Here is a 24,138-nt window from a genome sequence, read left to right on the forward strand (position 1 = left end):
CATCAACCCTGTTACATATCTTAGTATCATCAGCAAAAAGACATACCTTACCATCAAGACCTTCTACAATATCACTAATAAATTATTTCTTTAGGCCATGTCTTTGAAAAAAATTAAGTTTGACTTAACACAAGGAAAAAGCAAAAATAAAACCTAAATGACATGGAAACATAACGTTTAACATTCTACATTTTATTACATCCACTGGCATTCGGAAGACAAATATTAAGGAGGAGAAAGAAAAAAAAAAAAAAACACAAGTGCATTGTATACAGAAAGAGAAAACACATGGAAAAAACATATTTACAAAAGGAGAAAAACAATTTAAAAAAAAAAAGTGGTAAAAGTAAACCAGAGATTTTGCATTCAACCCACAAATACAGCAGTTTTTTTATGTTTTGTTTTTTTAAACACACTCTTCAAGGAATATTAACTCTTTGTTCACCAAAACAAACATTAAGTTTCAGTGCAACCAGTTTAAAAAGATACAGCATTGGCAGTTATTGAGGAAATGAACAGTAGCATGAAAATGTCCCCAAAACACAAATATTAGACAGAAGGGAAAATTAAAAAAAAAAAAAATGCTCCCATGGAAGATTGCATTATTGAATCTGGCAATCCTTGTTTTATTCGTTCTTCTTTTCCTTTAACTTGAGGAGCTTGTTTATTTCTCGTTTTCCCATTCCGGCATATTTTGTAATTATCCCGTGTTTGTTCAGACCAGGAAGCAGTAGTAAAAAGCTCACTGGAAGTAAATAAGTGGTGTCATTTAAAATATAACAGCATCAATGGCTTCACATAGAACAGTATCCCATTACAAATGCTGCATTCTCACATCTCAGCTATTTAAAGTAGACATTTTTATATGAAGAAAAAAAGAAAAATAAAGAAAAATAGCCAAGTTGACTGAAAAGAAAACAGATAGCTGGGTTGATATGTGGTTGGAGTAATGATCAATCATAAGCACTCCAGCTTTTACAGATTAGGTTTCCAGTGAGGTCCACAAAGCTAGAATAAAAGTAACACAGCAAGCACCATAAGTATTGCAGTTCACTATAGTGCTTATGGTGGCAGTAGCGCCCTGGCGCCCTCCCAAAAGAAATATGTCAAACATTTTAAGAACAGTTTGACAACTTATCTGTGTTCCTTGGGTGCCTGCAGCCCTGCATTCCCACATCTAATAAAATTAAAGTAAACCTATTTTTGAGAATGCTTTTAGCCCTATATTTATTAGAAAAATATCCAAATAAGACAAGCACAAACTTCCTTTTGCTTGGTTGATATGTAGGTGGAATAATTACCAAACTTGGGCACTATCTTTGACAGAGTAGGTTTCCCATGAGATCCAGAGCACTTGCCTTAAATGGAAGATTTCAAGCACCATCACCACTGTAGTCTGCTCCAGTAGCTATGGTACCAGGAGTGTCATCGGTAAAACAGGCTCCAGTGGTACTGCTTACCTCTCCTACCGCAGCAAAGTCACAGAGAAGGTCTATTACTTTAAGTGAAAGAGCTCTGTGGTGTGCACCAAAAGGATGCTCAGCACACGTTGATGCAGTAAAATAGCTCGTCAACAGGACAAGCTAGGAATATTCTTCAGTACTGGCTCCAGTCTTACGTAACACTATATATAAAAGTGCTATAAATATTGGACATCCAATAGGGCTCCCTCTGTATATAGCAATAATTGATTGTTAACATTGTGTAGAGCACTCTTGGTCATGGAGAGCCATGACCACTTCAGATATTAAAAGTGGTCTTGGTACAAGGAGTCTGTACGTGCAGTGTTTCAGTATGAAACACTCCTAATGAAGAGATACCTAGGAAGCTCATCCATAGCCGCATCATCAGCAAACCTGGAGCGAGAGTTCTGGTCCGGCTAATCTTAAATCTGTGCATTGAATATGTCTGTCCTGAGCACGCTGTTAAAAAAAAGGTTCAATGGTGGCAATAAGCCCCCCCTCCCCCGTAAAGGCCCTGACTGACATCCCTCACAGTGGTGTAAGTGCGAGTTACACCTGGCAAAGTGCATCAGGCTACAGGGAGAACTTGGCCTTGCAGCTGAATTACATGTAAGTTTTTGGGGTGCATTATTATTATTATTAATAATAAAACACTGTTCTTTGGTTGGCAAAACCAAATAGGATGCACACTAAAGCAAATGCTTCTATAGTCCCAAACTTACCAATCAAATACGTGAGGAAAAGGTTATGAACTTGCTGTCCAATCCAAGCAACCATAGCAAGAAAAGTTATCATAGACATAAAATACTGAAAAGAGAGAGAGGGGGGGGGGGGGGGGGGGGGGGGGAATTAACATTACCTTTATCATGCTTATGTACATCTATAACTTTATCTTAATTAGTCATTAACCCTTCCCCCCACCCCCCCCCCCAACTATCACATTAAAGTCAACCATTCCAAGCAATCTTACCATTTTTGGCTTTTCCTCTTTTAGGACAAAGAGACGTTGCCACCAGCCAATAGCCCTTCGACGTGATTTCACAAGGTTGCTGCAGATCTCATGGAATCTTTGGTGCTGCTCAGTGCTCCTGGAATAGCAAAAAGGTAGAATATGTAGGACATGATTCAATGTATCTCGGGGGCAGAAGAAACAGAGATGTTTTAAACGAAAATAAAAATGTATCACAAAATATGAAAAAAAAACAAAACAAAAAAACGACCACATTCCAATCAATAAAATTGAAGATACTTGTAGTGCCTGGATCCTCTTTCTACCACTAAAATATGAAGGGAAAGCAAGTCAATCTGCACTATAACCCTTTCAGAATCTTTAGACTGTTCTAGTTCTTAGTACAAACATTCAAAAACATTTGCCCTTCTAGTACGCACATGGAGGAACTATACTAGGTGGATTTTCTTTATCCTCTTATTTATCATTATTATTATTAATTATTATGCATTCCACTCAGCCCTCACCTGAAGAACTTTAGCTTGCTGAAATGCTTTATGTCTGAACACTGAGCCCAGGTTTTTTTTAATCCATTTTATAAAAAGTGCAGGTTTCAATATTTATGAAACCTTTTATAAATTAACCTTGTTACACCCCCCTGGCTGTCTGGCAACTGGTCCTGTTACAGTGGCTCTAAACGCAAAAGGCAAGCAGCTGGAAAGAGCATGCATGCAAGAGATCTGCGGCTTTTGTAAGCAGGCTGTTTTAAGATATACTCCAAAGAAAAAGAAAAACACAAACACACAAACAAATGTTTTCATTGGGGGTATATTCACTTAGTAGTTGTTTAATATATTTGGGCAGGAGTGTCCCATGAAGTTTTTTTTATTAATAGTACTGTCTAGCAATTTGATATTTTGACCACTAGATGGCACTATGATTATATTTAAAGGTCCAAATTAAAGTAGGCACAAAATCATTGAAGTTATTTTGAACCTGTGAAAGCCAGATGACCGATTATTCACCATTAACCAAAAGATGCATATGGCCTGATCTCCAATGATGAACTGGAAGAGGCAGTCACTGGCTGAGAGTGTTAGACGAGCACTCTGACAATCACTGCCCCAATCTCTGGTATCAATTGTTATGACATACTTGGGGGCTGAATTGTAGAGAGCAGAGCATCTCTGTTGAAGTGGTTATGGTGCCTACAGTTTTCCTTTATCACAGGGTTTATGCACTAAATTCCAAACGGCAGTGAATTAAAATGAAAATTGCACAATGTATGCAAATGTAATAGATTTTTGCTTAAAATTATGCCATTCGGCGGAGCTTGAACTCAAACCTGACGCCATATTTCAGAGCTCTCCCTGAGTGACCCTTAATTCGCCAGATATCGCCCAAAATACTCCCGATCCGACCCTACAACTCGGAGAATCCAAACAAGCAAGCGGAGCTGAACCGGCTGATGCCTTTTTTCCAGCCGCAAAAGCAGCAGAAGCGGCGCCGCCGAGTTGAGGCCTACCGCCCGCTGACAACCACGGACCTCGAGGCACTCCTGAGGAGCAGCTACGCAGGCCACCCAGGAGCAGAGGTGCCGCCACACGAACCGGCTATGGGCCGAAGGTCGCAGAAACCTACTGCAGGGTCCGATAACAGAGATATCGGGACCATGCTCCAGCGGCCGGCACAACACAAATCCCATGCATCATCGGAGGGAACCCAAAGTGAAGCCGAAACCGAGCACCACAGCCAAGAGGCAGAGACAGCACCAGCCTCTCGGGCATCACCGACCCTAATTGCGGACGCCTCAGATGACACCGCTTCATCCACTAATGGCGATCTGAAAATTCTTCTGGCAAATATACACAAACTGCTAGAGGCGGACTCAGCAAGGCTCAAAACCGAACTCAAGGAGGTTAGAGAGAAAGTGGGAGTGGTAGAAGATGGGGTAACAGAGGCACACACCAAGATCCACGTGGTGCAGGACACGGTCCTCCAGCTGCAACAAAACCAGAAGCTCCTGATGGGACGGCTCGCAGTTATGGAGGACCGACACCGCCGGCTTAACATAAAAATCAGGGGGATCCCGACCACAGTATCCGCGGAGGAATTGCCCCAATATACAAGACGCCTCCTCGCAACTTTCTTGCCTCCAGCAGCAGCCCGCAAACTGACTCCGGACGGAGTATATCGCCTCCCCTCGACAACCCACACGAAACCTAACCTGATCCGAGATGTCATCCTGAGATGCCGCACAGTCCAGGAAAAGATACAGGTCATGCAAGCCATAAGAGACAAAACGCCACTTACCTTCGAGGATTCCGCCCTGCTGTTCTTTCAGGATCTTTCCAGGGCTACGCTGTTATGGAGAAAATCCTGCAGCCCCGTCACCACCCAATTACGAGCAGCTGGCCCAACATACAGGTGGGGAGCAGACAACTCTATCCGAGCCGGAACCACGCACGTCCTACAAGCCATGGAAGAAGCTACGTCGTTCCTTCAAAAACTGGGACTGCCTGATACGACAACAACTCCAGGTCTGCCTACAAGCACCTGGGACCCGACCACAGTGACACCCTTTGTGCCGCGTTCCAGAACCACACCGCCACCAGACCCGTAGGATACCATGCTGGGCACAGACATATGACCATGCTAACGGGACACAGACACCCATGCTGTATGGACATAGTTGGGACTCTTGACAAACACTCCCTGGACTGGTTCGACTTACTCTTGCTTTAATTGTTACTTGCTTTTATGTTTATTATATTTTTGTACCTCTACTGCTATAATAACTCTCCCTCTCCCTCTCCCCCCCCCCACAAAGGGACACCTACCTTACCTGCCCACAGAGGGGAGACAGAAGGAACACACACACAAACATAAACCCCAAGGTCCGACGACCGAACAACCACCCTTACAAGGGTATTACCTGGACCCATACAACATATGGCATCAATACCTCCCTCCCCCGTAGCCCCCCTAGGTTAGGGGTACTGCACTATCCCACATTAGTATTCTCTTTTGTGAGATGGTTTTAATGGCCAACACGTCAGGTTAGCACAAACACAAACACTACATTAAATGTCAACCTAAACTCTGCTTTCACCTGTTGAAAAGTATCACTAAGCTATAGAAATATTACTAGTTTAGCATGTTACAAACCGTTCCTCCCACGTTGTAGTTATTGTCAGCCTACGTAATATGTCTCTAATATACCTGTTGTCATCTCATTGTCTGACATAACTTGTTCCTGCTTGTTTGCTACCTTAACACCAAAAAAAAAAAAAAAAAAAGTGCAGTTTTTCCTATATGCCACAGTGCTATACCCTTTTGAAATGCTTGTATTTTATGTAATGGCATAATAATAAGTCTGCCTGTCAAACCCTTGCACAACCAAAATAAAGAATAAAAAAAATGATGCCATTCAGCTTTCACTGTGCCACAATTTAACATTTAGAGAATTAAACAAACTAATGTTTCATATATTACCTAGAGAGCACAATCAAATTCAAGAGATGGAGTCTAGCACCACAGCATCATAAAATTTTAACCAGCCGCCTGGCTGACTGGATTTAAAACACCAAAACACATAAGCTATGCAACTATGCTGTTTTGATGCGCAAGTTATTATGGCAGTTTAGGGACAGGTTTGCTTTTTCCCAAGGGGTACACAAGTTGTTATTATGGTATTTTAATAAAGGATTTTAAAAAAAACAAAACACCTCAGTCTTTGGACAAGCCAACTTCATTAATGTATTATTTCTGTGCAGAGCACACCATAGAGGGATACAAAATAGTTACTTTAAGCCTCACTTAAGCTCACAAGGCATTTCAATGGTCAATTAGTAAGACATTTGCCATTCTCAAGGGTTATCAAGAACCTGGTTCACTCCTGGCTACATTCCAGGAGCAATTACTATCAAAGAAGGAAAAGATCTAAAATAGTAAGAATACAATTAAAATGGATGCAAAACAACCGCATTACTTTCATTTTAACTGGACAGCTAAATGAAATGGCTGCAACAGTTTCAATTCAATTGCTAAACTTACCATTGAGCAAGGCCGAAAATTCTTGGAGCAAGTATTGGAACAAGGTAGTCGGCCAGGCACAAAAGCATCACAAAGCAGGAAACACCAGAGAGCACAGAGGGATCCAAGTAATAGACCAAGCTGCAACAGGAACATTTACATTTTAAAATAATCTTTACAATACAAAGACTTGAAGTATTAAAGAATATTGTGCAATGCCCTTTAGAGGAATATATATCATATATGGGGACATGTATGTCTTCTTAAAGAGCAACAGTCACTTTGACCTTAAAGAATATTGCGCAGAGTGGATAGTGGGAACCGCACTCAATCCCAACGGCTAAGGGTGCTCTGGATCAGGACCAGCAATCCCAGGATAATATACAAAAAAGAGAAGACCACAGGCACTCCAAATTAAAGCCGTATGCAGATTTATTGGGAAATGGCGTTGCATTTTTTTCCCCAATAAATCTGCATACGGCTTTAATTTGGAGTGCCTGTGGTCTTCTCTTTCTTAAAGAATATTGGGCATAATGGTACTTGTCCAGGATGGTGCTGACCTAGAGATAGATAGATAGATATTTTTTTTATTATATAGATAATGCGAGAAAAGAAATGAAACAATATTATATATTGTAAAAATAAAGACACGGAAACATGATTATACTATAATAAAAATAATGACATCAATGGGTTCTGGAGACATCATAATAAAATTGAGAGAAGGTCAAACAGTCAGGAATGTCTCCAAAACCAAGAGAAGTTTTTCCTCAATGCTTCTCAAAGAAAAGTATTGGACTCACAGACTGAATCCAGAGTCAGCACACTTTACATGCAGACACCGAACATCGAACAGATTAAATAACTCATTTTGTTAAAAGCCACGAGTGGCTGTTAACTTTTAAATTTTTGCATCCCTGGATATTCATTCCTGGCACCACTATCTTATAATTACTGGTAGTGACAACAGTAGTGACAACAGTAGTGACTCTGCCTTCATCTTCCCAGCGTATGCAACGGGATCTAATTCCCACACGTGTTAAATGGAGTCCAGATTGAAAGTGATGTGAGGTGATCTCACAAGGCTACGATGGAAGGACTGGATGGAAAGGTAAGTATTGTGGGAAAAGTTATTTTGACAAAGGAAATCAAGCTTGCCTTAAGTTCCACCGTTGACATGTGTAGAAAAATGCAGTTAAAGAGAAACAGATGAAAAACAGAAGAACAGATTCTGAAAGAGGAAGGGAAGAAACAATGGGAAACGGGCAAGTTTGGGGTGAAGGAACCACTTTAATTGCATTAATAAAATACAAATAGAAAAAAAAAATTGTCCCCTCTCCTGCTTCTGCTTTTTTTTTTGCAGCGAGGAGGCCAACTTCCCTGGTGAGCCAGTGGGAGTTAATTATCTTTTTATCGGTGGTGGTTAATAATAAATTCCTTGTGGTCCAGTGAGCTTAATAAGAATTCCCTGATGGTCCAGTGGCAGAGTGCATGATCTCCACCTCTCCTTCTAGTCTGGCACTCAGTGAGGGTATCGGAGCACAGGCTTAGAATCCTATTCATTGCGCTGAATGCCTGAGTATTGAAACCCACAGGAGTGTTGTGGCACAGGTTGGCAATCACTGGCCTAGAATGTCCTATTAAACTTGTGAAAACTTGAATTAAAGAATTAAGATCAAAACGGCATTACTTACAGAAACACAAGAGAAACTGCTCCCATCACAATGGCAGGAAACCACGGCTTCTCCCAACGAAGGACACGGTCAGCAACCAAAATAACATCACCCCATTCTTTAAAGTGCTCCTCAAGGTTGGCAGTCTCTGCAGCCTGCAAAGAAATCCATATGTTCACTCCTAAAGTCACCAAGTATAAAAAGCAAGTTATATCCATAAAATGTTCAGAGCTATTTCTCCTTTACATCATTATACCTCAGCAGCTGCTTAGACCATGCAACATTGGCCCTTTCCATGTGGCAGACACTATGCAAATCCAAGTTTAAACATATCACAAACAAAACAGTTTAATGTAGGACAGGATATGCAGAATGATATGCAACCAAATGATTCAATGGCTCCTTTCAAATGACAAATGCTGGTTACGGACCCTGACCATTAACGTTATGATGGAATATACTGCAAGCTAAAGGCACATTGACACACTAACAAATAGGCAGCCTTCTTTACACCTTGTAGCAAAGCTCGCAGTTGGAGTAATGATCAATTAAAGGGAAACTCCAGTGCCAGGAAAACGATCCAGGAAAACGATCTCCCTCCCACCCCCCAATCCCCGGTTACTGAAGGGGTGAAAACCCCTTCAGTCACTTACCTGAGGCAGCGGCGATGTCCCTCGCCGCTGTCTCCTCCTCCGCGACGCTCCTCCCTGTTCTTCCGTCGGCCGAGACTGATCCCGCCCACCGGCCGAGGAGAGCTAATGCGCATGCGCGGCAATGCCGCGCATGCGCATTACGTCTCCCCATAGGAAAGCATTAAAAACTAATTTTAATGCTTTCCTATGGGGATTTGAGCGACGCTGGAGGTCCTCACACAGCGTGAGGATGTCCAGCGACGCTCTAGCACAGGTTTCCTGTGCTATAGAGCAGGAAGTTCCCTCTAGTGGCTGTCTAATAGACAGCCACTAGAGGTGGAGTTAACCCTGCAAGGTAATTATTGCAGTTTATAAAAAACTGCAATAATTACACTTGCAGGGTTAAGGGTAGTGGGAGTTGGCACCCAGACCACTCCAATGAGCAGAAGTGGTCTGGGTGCCTGGAGTGTCCCTTTAAGTGATTTTTGCGCATACATTGTATTTACATATAGTAGCTATTTCAGTGATGTTCCTTTTACCCAATTTAGTTTTTTTTTTTCCTTCTTTTTTTTAAAACCAAGATTTCTTGCAAGTTAAATTGACATGTGAGCGCTCCAAAAATAAAATTCAAGTTGACATACTCCTCTCCAAACGCAACAAATAAACTCAGGTTAGATAGAATATAAAATACAATGTTATTTCTCAATGCTGCAAAGTATAAAATATTCTTACAAGACAATATCCCCTAAGCGATACTGCGTTAGGTAAGGATCTACCAATAAAAAAAAATTAAGTGAAGATCCACTAAGTTGTCAAATGTTAACAGACATAAAATAGGTGTTTATTATATAGAACACATCAAAATATCCCACAGTAAATAGAATGATAAAATAAATAACAATGGACTTGATAATGCGAGGTAGATGAATAAAATCAACAAAATAAATACATAAATAATTACAAGATCCGTGAAGAGAGACAGTCACAGCACCCTCCACTACAAAGTCTGAGACAGACGCTGGGTATCCGGTCACACTAGATGCAACGGTAGAGATTAATCACATAAATTAGTGGGCAGAGAGCTCTAAAACCGTCGCCCGTGTGGAAATGGGAAGGGTGCTGCCACTATTACTACCCAAGTCGGAAAAACTTTGGGATGAAGAGATAACATGGACAGATCATCCAAATAACTCAAGGGATCAGGCAAAATACAAGTAAAATGTTAAGTAAATTTCAAGCAGTTAGCTACTGGATGTAAACGACACCAGAGTATGTAAACAAACCTCATTTAATCCAAAGAGCAAAATAGGGAAATTGCTCAATATTTGCTGCCGGATGTAAATATGGCTGAAAAAGGGTATATTTGATTCTGCATTTAAAAGCACGTACAGTAATTTTAAGAACATCTGCCACTGCTGTATAGAGCCTGGCTATCCTATGTATATATTGCAGAACAAGTGTGATAGCATGTTACTGATTAACAGCCACACGCACTACTTGCATAGCAGACCTTACTATTAAACAGGTTACACATGGAACACTAGTCTGCTATATAAATAGTATTAGGAGCATCAAATGCAGCTTGCTTTCATAGCACAAAATGTAACCATCACACACAAACATTATCAAGGTATCTAGTTGGGTGGAGGTATGTGAATGTGTCATGGAATGTTAAGTGGTTGGTAGTGTGTGACAGGGTGCACCATGACAGGTGAATGTAACAAGACCGGGACTAGTGGGACAGGCAACTGAGTTAACATTACAGCCCACACACTGTTAACAAGCTAGAGTGAGTAAATCTGCCTTCAAATATGAGGCGCCTGAGAACACTCCCCTTAAATCGCTCTTGAGTCTGCTTTAAAAGCAACAGTTCAAAACAGGTTACAAATACAGCAGACTATGCTCTACAAGTACCATGAAAGAATATTGCCAAGTAACACATTGCCTGCAAAGCAGACTACACTACACAAGCGTAGATTACACAATTACAATACTGCTTACAATGCAATCACTGCTGTCCGAGGCTCCAAGCAATTTCAGTTAGGTGACACTTGAAGTATTTGTATGAAAACAAGGTTCATACTCGTTGGTTCACTTTTACAGTTTGGACATAAAACTACACTTTATGAAACAAGCCCACCCGTTCAATAATTATTCTGCAATTACTTCTCATTAATAATAATTATTATTGTGCTTATATATTTATTTTACTTTTCTTTGAAAAAAGATGGACTGTTACTGTTAAAGCATAGGACAATATACTAACACTAACTAAGAAACACTAAAATTAGGAATATAAACATGTATTCCTAATGTTAGTGTCATACTAACTATTTAGACTAAGGGCTCCCCTTGAATAACATACAGCTTTCTTACATTAAAGGAACACTATTGGGTCAAGAACACAAACATGTATTTCTGACCCTATGGTGTTAAAACCACCATCTAGCCTCCCCTTGCCTCCCTAAATATAGTAAAAAAAAAAACTTACTTGTATTCAAGTCTGCAGCTGCTGCCCCTACCCGCTTACAGCTGAGATCATCAGAAGTGATTCCCTCAGCCAATCACAATGCTTCCCCATAGGATTGTCTGAGCTTGTTAAGGAGGCAGATCAGGGGCAGAGCCAGTACAAGCCAAACACAGCCCTTCCAAATCAGCATCTCCTCACAGAGTTGTATTGAATCAATGCATCTCTATGAGGAAAGTTCAGTGTCTGGATGCAGAGGGTTGAGACACTGAATAGCAGTACTGCACAGTGTGCAGCATTGCCCCAGGAAGCACCTCTAGCAGTCATCTGAGGAGTGGCTAGTGGAGGTATCCCTAAGCTGTAATGTAAACTATGCATTTCTAATGGCATATAACAAAATCAGTTCTTATACAACACCACTGGTATTAGCCTGGTGTTTTCCTTGTCTTTCATTGTGCTTCTTATTATGTCATACCCTATGCCTTATCCTTCTATTTTTCTTCTGGAGACTTTGACAGAAAATATCTGTACCATAGATGGATTAAAAAACCCAGAAACCAACTCATCCTGGAATACATTTGATTATTAAAATTACACAGGAGTCATTTTGTGGCTTTTCATACCCAGCCACAGGACAATGGCACTGGCTACAGATCACAAGCAGTACCAATGCTACAATGGTGTCAGATTAAGAATTCATGTAAACAACAAACTGGCAATGCATTTGCATTTTTCCTTCTTATCAACATAGCAGTTTTGCTTTTTTTGAAAACTGGAGGCACTCCCAGGAATGTCCCACGTCTAACATTAACCTGATTGCTGCCTGGGCCCAGCACACTGAAGGACTGCATCAGTGTCGTAGATCTGTGTAAATTTAAATAAGCAATACTTTGAGATCTACAATAAAATGTTCACCAGCTATTCAAGACTTATACAGCAAAATCAGATATATCTCCCCCCCCAAATTAAAATTATTTTATTTTTTTACACATTGTGCCGTTTTTTTGGTGTGCTGGTTTGTGTGTGTGTGCGCGCGCGTGTCTGACACACAGACAATGGTGTATTTTGGATTTGTGCTGCCCTAGGCACGACTAAATTCGGGCACCCCCAAAATCTAAATTTGCCCTCCCAATTTCGTGTCAAGGCCACTTTTTGACTGAGACACATGCCCTCATTGATACATGCACGCATATACACTCACTGACAGATACACAGTCATTGGCACACACTGTTTAACCAACACACACACTAACACACACTCTCAGATACACATAAAATTACACACACACACTGACAGCTACACTCACTCTCTCACTGACAGTAAGGTGGACAGCCCCAAACAAGGCATTTGTCAGGGAGCTTGGGTGGCATTTTTTGGCCCGCCCCCTGAAAGTGCCGCCCTAGGCAAATGCCTTGTGGTAAATACATCCCTGCACACAGATACACAGTGTGTGTGTGTCAAAGTGTATGTATCAGTGTATCTGTGTTTGTATGTGCCTGTGTGTATGAATCTGACACACAGATATACATACACACACATTTAGTGTATGTATCTGTGTGTGTGTGTATCTGTATTTGTATGCGCCAGTGGGTGTGTCAGTGTGAAAGTATATATCTGACACAGACACACCTTGACGCACAGATACACATTCAAATACACACACTGATATCCATTGGCCCATATATACACACACACACACACACACACACACAAACCTTGACACACAGATACACACTCTTTGATAAACACACATACAAACACAAACACTCTCACTGACACATACAAAACTCCCTAACAGACACACATACAATTTTTTATATTATTTTCTTTTTAAATTCTACTCCACCCAACCTCCGTATCTTTGGGAGTGCTGACATGTAGTCTGTGTCCCTGTGGTCCAGTGGGGCTGCTGGGCTGAGAGGCATGCGCTCCAGTGGTGCTCACTGCACCCTGCCGGGCGGCGAGGGTGCAGTGATCTTCTGGCTCTGCTCCCTCGCGCGCCTGTTAGTGATGCTGGAGTGACATCATATTCCGGCTCCGGCATCACTGCTGTGCACCCAAGGGAGCTGAGCCGGGGAGAGTGCTCCCTTGCCGCCCGCGGCCATTTTGTTTCACAAACACCAATTAGGAAACGTTGCCTTAGGAGGTCTTTTCATCCGGCTTACCAGCATTTTGTCTGGTCTCCCCTCTCTAAATCCCACAGATACAGGTACTGGTGGTGGTTTGTTTTACATTTTATCTTATTGGATATACACAAGTTACCTGTATAATGTGGGGTTTGTGAGAGGATTCTGTCTGCTATATGTTGATTTATTTATGACTAATAAACCTGTGCTTTTATGAATACTTCCTGTGATATTGAATGGGACAGTTTGTGCGGTATCAAGATATTATGGGCCGAAACAAACAAGAAACCACATTGAAACTGGCACGGCTGTGAACAAAGAATGGTGTCAGTCAGATAAATATTATTTTTAAAAGCTTCTGCAATCCAAGGAACCCAGATCGGATTCCCTTAGTTTAAAATTATTAATATACACTTAATTGAAGCCAAAAGATCAGCTGAACAATCCCAAATATACAAAGCTAGTCCCTGCACGCAGATATACGAAGCATATGTGTCTGGTACTACAATATCAGAACACTTGAGATATTTCTGTGGAATGTGGTTAGTAATATATAAATATTATGTTAGAGGATTGTACTGGAATATGGCAAGTAGGAGCAGTTTACATTTATTTAGCATGCATCTCTAGAATGAAATAAATTTATAATGGAACGAAGTCTAGTACATAGCCGATCCCCACCCAAATTAATTATATATTTTTTTCTATTAACTTTATGGAATTGCTGCAGGCTTAGCTCATGAGAGCTATCAGACGTTTCTGGCCCTCCACCGATCGTAGTGAATGCTGGGAGCGGCTCCAAAACAGTCTGACTACAAAGTCGTTATGGTGCTTGCAGTTATGCACTAATCTACATCCTTTTCTATCCTACTCATCCACCATGTACTCTAGTGTGACTTCAGGAAGCACTGTTGCATTAATTAGATTAATTAGCTCTATGGTCCTCTGTATGTTGCAAGTCATGCTTGGTCAATCTTGAGCTGAAGGGTCACCTCTTTATGCACTGTGTTATTTGGTCCTTAGGTTTTTGTTGCATTGAGCAACGAAGATGATCAAAAAAAGAGGATAGGTCTGGAAAAGATGAGCTAATATTGTCCAATTGGCAACCCCACTGTCAGGTATAGGGGCTAATTGGGGAGGGGATGAATCATCTAATGGTAATTACAAATATACTTCTAATATACGGATTGATGTAATGAAAACTTTTATGGCATTACTGCTTTCAAATGTGATGCAATGCATTGTTCAGAGCACTGAAAGAGTTAAGCCTGTGAGCACAATATACAGCATTCATTGCATTGAACATCCAATTATCCGTGCTGTACCAACTGTACACAAGTCATAAACGTACAAGATGACAAACAAATTTAGGAATACAGAAACAATAGACAAGAAGGACCCTGATCAGACAGACTACAGCATAAAAAGCCATGCCTGGCTTCCTTTCATATTGCAGCGATTTGCAATAGTCTCCAAGAGAGACATTGCGACTCTAGAGTTCACAAGGGTTTTGAAACAGTGCAAAGCCATTTAAAGCATTCTTCACGAATTTAGCAAAGGGTTTTCACATTGTCATGTAAACAGTAATGATTGATGACCCACTGGCAATTGCATGAGATTCTGTAGACTGTTCTTATAATGTTAGAATTAGATGTGATGTATGGGATGATATAAACATGTGTGTGTATATATATATATATATATATATATATATATATATATATATATATATATATATATATATATATATACACACACACACACACATACATACACACACACACACACACACACACATATATATATAATTCCATCTAGTACGATAAAAAAAATAAAAAAAAAATCTTATAAATGAAACATGGCATATCTATTATGTTTTAATCTGTATTCCTTTTGCGACACTGTCTGCAACACATTGTGTTGTATTTAACACATGAACCAGAGGAAGTATTTGTTTCTACTTCACTTCCCTAGCAAACCTGCTGAAAGCTAGACGGCATAAAGATGGCAGTAGTTACCTAATAAAAGACACCTCCCTTTTCAAGGCCTGTCACTACAGACGCAAGTCATGCACACTACTCTATATTATAGAGGAAACACATTAATCATAGAGAGTCCACAGTCACTAAGTGAAATAAAATCAATGTTTTGGGAATCTGTAGAAGATGAACTTCATCATAATGATTTGCCTAGAAATACAACCCCCACCATCTATCATAAATCACACAAGGTTCTCTCGCTCTATCTTCTAGCAAAACCTAGAAGTGGTTCAAATGAAATATGTTAAACACTTCTGTCAAAATAATAATAATAATGATGATGTTAGCTTTATTCTTTCAGTGTATACCAGTTAACCCCCCTAAGGAATTTCCATCAAGCTAACCTTTTGCTTCTGAAGTTGTGTCTTTAAGGGGTTAAGATTTAATATTATTATTTCTGTAGCTGACTTTTTTTTTTTTTATCAGCAAATTTCTGAGGAACAACTAAATATTTGGCAGCTTCCAAATGTAATGGATGCCATATGTCCAAGAGCTGATGTATGATCAAGCTGTCAACACAGATATATTTTACGAACAACAACATAAGACCGTAAAAAAATAAATAAAAAAAAATACAAATATAATTTACCAAAAGTAAATAATCCACCTCCATCACGGGTGGCCACAAGGGAGCAGAACTATAACCCCCACGAGGCTTTGCCAACTTTAAGACTGGCACAGCATCACAGGATTTATAGTTCAGCAAAAAACAAGGATGTATTAGCTTTATATCCCTCATCAACATCATTGGGGGCTGTGAAGGGGGGGGGGGGGGGGAGGGGTTTTTATTTTAAACTGGAATTAAAACGAGTTAATAAATGATGACAGCGATTGACAGATAAAGAACACATTATCCTGCCCTAGTTCCAGTCAGAGGGATGTGATCTCTATTTATATGATATATTCACACACGGTATATAGCTGTGCTCTCCCTGTGTATTAATGCAGTATATGACAGCAGGCCCTGCAAGGTGTCTGGCTGAGACCCCCCCCCCCCCCCACACACAGTCAGCCCATCCCCGGTATGACACCCCGCACAGCGTGAGCCCAGCCCCCCCAGGCCGCCATGGTGGCCCAGGCCGTGTCTTACCAGCTGGTTCGTGCTCCTGTTGTCCCCCTCGTCCATTGTGTCAGTGGCCCAGCCCGATCCTCTCCTCTCCCTGCTATCACTCAACTGCCCGCAGCGCTTGGCTGAGCCCCGGGATAAATATCAGCTCCCGGCAGCCTCCGCGGCAAACAGAACGCAGCAGCGTGCGGGGGTACCTGATTGGAGGAATCAAGCTGCTCGCGTCGAAGAAGCAGCCAATGAGAGCGCGCTGTCCTGGAAGCTGGCAGATTGTGTGACAGTGTGTAGTGGGTTGTGTTTAGAGCTCGGTTGTGTTTAGAGCTCGGAGCCTGAAATGCTGCCTAGCAACGATTAGCATGTTCAGTGCAGACCTAGGCCAGCAATGGCTGGATACTGTATCACCAGCACATTAAATACACATATATGCAGTCTCATGTGACCAGCTGGTGTAGAGCTCATCTCATTGGTGTATAGGAATCTAGAAGGCTTTAGTCCAAAGTTTGTTTAAATTCTTTATTCATCCAGGAAAAGATACAAAATGTAAACCTTAAGATAATAGAATAAAAACAATGCAAATAGTAACATAAATAAAACACTATGCAGACGAGTCCTCTGATACTGACAAAACGCGTTTCGCCTCCTGTAGAAGCTTCCTCGGTCAGTTTACCAACAGAGGAAGTCTCTACAGAAGGCGAAACAAATTCTAATTTGCTACAGTTTATTGAATAACCCATTGTATGCTATGTATAGCTGTATTTATTCCACAGGATTCCATGTACAGAGTGATCTATGGAGCTATAGTCAGACCATATGTTTTACTCAAAAAGTGGCCAACATATAGACATAAATGCAGAAAGAAAAGTCCTGCGCTCACTCCCATCATTGGGCGGCAGCAAATGACTACAGTACACATCAGCCCCAATATATAGTAAAAACCAAAGAAAAACAAGTTACCTGCGCTCTCTCCTTAATCCCTATGTATTTTTAAACAAATGGAGGTTTTTTAGTTACCTCCAATGGCCATGAGAGGATATAGACATCCCAATATTGTAGCACAACCCATATTATGCATTAATGAAACAAAACATTAATTAAAATCTACAGAGACAACCTAGGCCCCCCAAGGACTAAAGATGGCGCAATTCATTCTCAATAATAAAACAAAATATATGTAATTATTTTACAAAAATAGCAGACATTTGAAATGTCCTGCATGGATTATCATGGCAAAGAGACAGTGTATCTGAACAAGGGTAACTTCAAATGAAAAACAATGTTTTTATAAAGTACTCTTTTTGGTCAGAGAAACCCTTGCTGTGCTGGTCCAACCACCATAATTAAAAAAATAAAGCTAAAATTTACATCTCTTTCAGCACCTAGGCCAATTTTTTTCTGCAGCCTGCTCCTCCATCTTCAGGATATAGACGAAGGAGAGGTTGAGAGGGGAACATGGGCAGCTCAGGATGAGTTGCATGCTGCCATTATACATATGTAGGCATCATGCTATATGTGCTAAGAAGTCCAATATACACAGAAGTGACATTAGCCCAGAACTCCAGGCTGGCTAACAATGTCTCAATGATGCTGTTGGAGGTGGAGTTATACCTCCAGTAGCAAAGGGGTTATATTGCATATGTGCAGCGTTACATAGCGAGAAACTATGTAATGCACACAGACTCCAAACCACCTTTATTCATTTCAAATCACTCAAGTGGTCATGGTGCTTGAAGCAGTGGTTATGGTCTCAGAAGTGCCATGGTACCCCCACCTCCCCGCCCCCTCCATTGTAAGTAGTAGATAAACCATTTTGAACTGCTTGACGTCTTACCCGGAGGTCGCTCCCTGCCTTCACTACTTCAGACAGAGAGCTTGTAGCTCTCTGCGTAAGTAAATCCTGGCAGTGCAGAACTGAGCTCAGGGGAGCTAACAGATGCTACTTTGGGGCTTCCGGCTCGCTAATGGAAGAAGTGGGGATGTTGACCGGCACTTGGCTATCCCTAGACAATTCAGTTAATTCTAAAAGGGGGAATATATAGTGCTCTCCTGGCACTATAAACACTGCAGTACACTATAGTGGTTGTGGTGCTTGGTGTTCCTTAAAACATATAATATTAGATGAGCATAACCTTGACACTCATAAACAGTTTGGATTGTGTAATAGTTAAACCTACTCACACACTGTCTGACATTATATGTGGATCTGATAAACTCTTGCCCGAGGGTCGAAAACCATGTATGTTTTATTTTATTTTACAGGGTTTATGGGTGCAGCTTTCTCCTTCTCCTATTCACTACACAATTCCCACATTTCACACTGTAGCTATTGTAAGTGTCGTTTAAACATTAGTGTTTACCCAGGGGTTACAAATGGGACACAGTACTTATTTCTATTCCAAATAGTTACTATTGTTATATGTTTTCTCTCTGTTGTCATGGCCTAAGGGAGATGTTAGCAGTAATGCGATACAAGGAACACTGATAGCTGTGGTGTTCTGTATATTCTACAGGAGGGAGAAGAATTCATTTCTGATAAGTATGGTTGCAGGAATCTATATGGAGAGAACCCATTTGTAACTTTAGAATCATATTCTTGATATGAAGTCTCCTGTTTATATTATACCAACTAGAATGGAATTCCATGTTGAAACTGATCTCTAGGGATGTGTAGTAAACAAAACACTGGAAGTTTAGTTTTCATGTGGTTTTCTGTGGAAAGAAAAGCTGAAGTTAGAGTACTTTTCTTTCTTCTGCTAGCAGTAGTGGAATTAAAGGGACACTCCAGACCCCTAATGCATTTTAGTTTCCCGAAGTGCTATATGTGTGAAGACTGTGTCTTCTTTTTTTCAATTTACAAATAGTGCAGATTTTAATAGAAATTGGATTTTTTTTTATCAATTAACAGAGGCAGACAATTGCCCAGAGCACCTGCCTTGCAAAGACTTCTTATTGAGCTGCATTGGGAAGTGTGGGATTGGACAGCCACAGAAAGTCTGGGCGGGGTTAGAAGGGGAGGGCTTGCAAATGCAGCAGACAAGAGATCTGCAGCTTTTGCAAGCTGTTTTATATGCGCCCAAATGAAAAAAATGCATAATTAAATCTATGTTTTTTATGTGTGTGTATAACAATATTCATATAACTATATATAACAATAAATATAGCATTATGTATTCATCAAACTCTGAGCTGTAATGATTTGGAAATCCAACAGGCAAAATTAAGGTTGAAACAGTCACAGTGTAACTCTAAGGTTTAATTTTTTTGTACTTGTGCAGTGGAGTGTTCCTTTAATGCCTTTTTGGAAATGTAAATATGTATCGGGGGGGGGGGGGGGGGCGGAGCCAAGCAGCCGAGCTGAACAGTCGCATGTCAAAAGAGCTCCCGCATCTTCGGGCCAAAAATCACCCTTTACATACGATTGCACCCGTTTTGGGCTCCTCTCGAGGTCCAGCGGCGACAACGTAACACGATGGGGCGCAAGAGCAAGAAAATAAAACCTGAAAAACCGAGGCAGGGACCTACGATTGCGGATCTCCTGCAACAGACACACGAGGCCCGTAGGCCCAAGATGGCCGCCTATCCGGAAAACTATTCCGACTTATCTGATGACTTCTCCTCAGGGGAAGATGCAGCAGACTTCACACCCTTGCAGAGACCTAACCCAACCGTCCAAAAGGCGGAGACCTCACCGGTAACAACAGAGGTACTGAAGGCGCTTCTCGCAGACCTCCAAGGGAACATCCACGCGGATGTAGCCTCACTCCGCAACGACATACAGGGCCTGACAGGCCGCATGGGAGCATTAGAGACTGCCTCCACTGTCTGCTCGGACCAACTAACCTCTCTACAGCAGGAGGTTATAAGCTTACAGAAAAAGAATGCCGAACATGAACAACGTTTCTCGTCGTTAGAGGATATACGCCGAGCCAACAACATCAAAATACGGGGCATACCGGAGACTACCCCACAGGCCGAACTACCACACCTCCTCAGGCGTTTGCTGGTGGCCCTACTGTCACAACGTCAGGCAAAAGCACTTACCATAGATGGCTTCTTTCGAGCTCCAAAGCCGGCCTCGGCCCCAGCGGCAGCACCACGGGACCTGATTGTCCGGTTCCAGCAAAGCTCAGCTAAAACTGCTGTCCTGGCGGCAGCTAGAAATCATTCCCCCTACAAATTTGAATCCATGGAACTATCTATGTACGCAGATCTCACTGGGGGCACCTTGGCCTGGAGAAGGCTGCTCAGACCACTCACGACACTCCTGCAGAACCGTGGATTAAAATATAAATGGCACCAGACCCGCAAATTGATGATACTGCATGGAGATTCCACATACGAAGTACGAGACCTCCAGGAAGCTGCAACGCTACTCCCCACACTGGGACTCCCCCAGGACGCTCTGACTAACACCCTGGCACAAGCCACATCCAAACAGGCACACAGGTGGAATCCTGACAGAGTGACACCCTTCATCCCCCGCGGTCCCACGAATGGCCAGATCGAGACAGTGACTACCTGAGCCGAGATATGCGGGACTTAATTGTTTTATAATTGTTTTATAATTGTTTTATATTTATATGTTTTACAGCCGCAGTTAAGTTAGTAGGCTGCTACAGATATTGGCATGTTAGCCACACTCCTTTTAATAAGAAGGTCTACCGACCACTTTGCCTCCCCCCCCCCGCCCGTCTACAGCCCAGTACTCCCATAGATCACGAGTCTGTCATTAACGGGCGTAATTAACACAAGAGATAGACATGATGACCCATACAAGAAATCACTGGTAACATTTCAATGGCGAATAAAAGCCAGTAATACTCGTAGAGATACCCACACCATCCAGGTTGAGGAATCAGATTACCTGTCTATCCCCAGTAGTGCCTTGGAACCTCACCAATTTATTATACCTTGTTATTTTATTTTATGTATATCTTACTCCACCAGGGAAAAGTAAACGCATTTCTGTAATTTGCATACATAAACGTCTGTACCCTTGCGCAATATTGCACGGAATATAGCAGCAAACGTTCCCTATGAGCATGCTAGTGGGACATTTTTCTGACCAATGTATAAGACAAAGCTAGCCTAGACCAGAATAATGTTACTAACTTTCTTTCAAAAAAAAAAAAATGTGCCTAGCCTCTAATACCACATGTTTACAATCCTTTACTTTATGCTCTGTGTACGACAACCGTTGTGGTTACGCACACATGTTTGTTATACTCATGCACAACTTAAATAAAGAATAAAAAAAAAAAAAAAATATGTATCAGAGTCTATGTTTTAACAATTTGCATTTATTTTTGTGATAGATTTTATGTAAGAGTTGGTACTAGTAATCATTGCATTGATGAATCTGGAAGCATAATGGCAAACACAAAAGCAAAAAAAAAAAAACAGGACATAAAAGTTGTAGAAATCAAGAGAAGGATGATGGAATGGTTCTCACTCAGATCAATTTGTGGTGAGCATGAGAGGGGAATAACTCAGCAAGCCATGATGGTACGTGGTTTATTAGTAAAGGTATTTTCTAGTTGAAAGTTTGGGTTCTGGGGGCGTGGCCTGACCGGCAAAGTCGCATCTTCCTGCAGCTACGTGGCCCCAGCTTACAAAAGCACCAATTAACGGGGGCGGAGCCTGGCATCTGCAGCGACTGGTGGCACGAGAGCTCCCAACAATGACAGCCAAAATCGGACGATACAACCTATCTAGCCGCACCCACAGTGTTTTGGGGGACCCCTCTTGCCAACGAGACCAAGATGGGACGCAAAACCAAGAAGCCCAGATCAGACAAGCCCAGCCCGGGGCTCACAATTGGGGATCTATGGCGGCAGGCACATGACACTACTGGGTCCAAGATGGCCACCCTCACTGGAGGCTGTTCTGACTTAACGACTCACTGATGATGACTCCTACGGAGACCATAAGGCCCAGATACATCCCCGGTGACAAAATCTGTGCTACAGGAGATGTTGGCCGAGCTCTAGATAAATATTTTAGCGGACATAGCAACAATCCGTGGGGACCTGCGGGGCCTTACAGGCCGCATCAGGAAACTCGAAATCACCACCACAGAGAACTCCCAGCACTTAACATCGCTCCAGCAAACAGTGCAGGAACTGCAACACCAAAACCAGTTATGCGAACGTCGGTTTGCTGCCCAAGAGGACTCCCGGCACCAAAATAACCTAAAGGTGCATGGGGTGTCTGAGGAAATACCTGATGCGGAACTGCCACACTTTGTGAGGCGCCTAATAGGGGCCTTACTACAACCCCGACAGGCTAAAACAGTGGTGATTGCGTGCCAATTCCGTGTACCCAAACCCCTCATGGCCCCGAACACAGCCTCCAGGGACCTGGTGGTCCGTTTCAGAAGCGGGTCAGATAAATCTGCGGTCCTAACGGCACTAACCTTATCATTTTGAGAATATGCCCATCACCGTCTACGCTGACCTCTCTGGGGGCACCCTGGCATGGAGGAAATCGCTCCGGCCATTCACCGTGCTCCTGCAACAGAAAAATGTCTGCTACCAATGGAAGCTCTCCCACACATTGCTGGTGCATCAGGGAGACACTCCACACGCCATCCACAACCTTCAAGAGGCTGCCGGAATACTACCATCCCTAGGACTACCCCAGCCCCAGATGCTTTTACCCGAGACATTCAGTCTGAGCCACCGCTCTCTCACTCCTGGGACCCCGCTAGCATCACCCCTTTTGTCCCACGACAGCGCATCCCTGATTCTTATGCGGCTAAACATAATGTACTTAGCGCATATGTCTCTGCACTTCATGACGCATTCTCGCTCACCACGTTTATTATAGAATATGGGCAGATTAAAAGTTTAAGGAGTACAATCAACATATTTACCTAGTCATATGATTTGATCTTCCACAGTTACTCCACTACCTAATTTTTTGGCGCGGCGGGTGGGGGCCATAAAAATAATGAGGGGGGGAACCTCCTGTCCTCCCCCCCAGCCCCCACCCCTGCGTGGTGGGTGGGGGGTGGGGGCCCTAAATAAAAATCCCCCCCAATCAAAGGTGACTAGGGGTCCCCAAGCCCCTAGTCACCCACCCCCCCCACCCCAAAAGAAGTTACCCTCTACCTACCCCCTCACCCTAAAAAATAGTGAGGGGGGAATAAAATAACTAACCTGTAAAGAAAAATTCAACTTACCATCTGACGTCTTCTTTTTTCTAAAATCTTCTTTTTTCAGCCCCCAAAAAGGCCAAATAAAAAGCCATAAGAACCGATGCAATAGAAAAAAAAAAAAACAGCGCAAAAAAATTTAATCCATCTTCACCCATGGAGGGCTCCGCGCAGACTGAGCTCTGCAGAGCGGGGAAGGCTTATAAAGCCTTGCCATGCCCTGCAATTAGGCTAAGAACACTCTGATTGGCTGGTTTAAGCCAATCAGAGTGCACTTTGTCATTTTAAACAGCGTGTGAAAATTCGAAATAACTTTCCCACGCTGTGTAAAATGACACAGAGCACTCTGCTTGGTTAGATTCCAAGCCCACCAATCAGAGTGCTCTTTGTCATTTTACGCAGCGTGGGAAAATTCCAAAGAACTTTCCCACGCTGTGTAAAATGACACAGAACACTCTGATTTGTTAGATTCCAAGCCCACCAATCAGAGTGCTCTTTGTCATTTTACACAGCGTGGGAAAATTCCAAAGAACT

At 42.1% G+C, this 24,138-nt stretch overlaps 1 protein-coding gene across 1 annotated transcript; it reads right to left on the bottom strand.

Moving 5' to 3' along the window:
- Nucleotides 1-396: 396 nt before the first annotated feature.
- ARL6IP1 (ADP ribosylation factor like GTPase 6 interacting protein 1) lies at nucleotides 397-16,635 on the bottom strand. Its single transcript, XM_063428852.1, has 6 exons — nucleotides 16,476-16,635; nucleotides 8,142-8,275; nucleotides 6,469-6,588; nucleotides 2,434-2,551; nucleotides 2,186-2,270; nucleotides 397-745 (listed from the first exon to the last, which is right to left on the bottom strand). The coding sequence occupies exons 1-6, from the start codon at nucleotides 16,509-16,511 to the stop codon at nucleotides 627-629; spliced, it is 612 nt and encodes a 203-aa protein (XP_063284922.1). The 5' UTR covers nucleotides 16,512-16,635; the 3' UTR covers nucleotides 397-626.
- Nucleotides 16,636-24,138: the final 7,503 nt, after the last annotated feature.

The sequence above is a fragment of the Pelobates fuscus genome, chromosome 8, assembly GCF_036172605.1.
Source record: "Pelobates fuscus isolate aPelFus1 chromosome 8, aPelFus1.pri, whole genome shotgun sequence".
NCBI classification, from domain to species: Eukaryota; Metazoa; Chordata; class Amphibia; order Anura; family Pelobatidae; genus Pelobates; species Pelobates fuscus.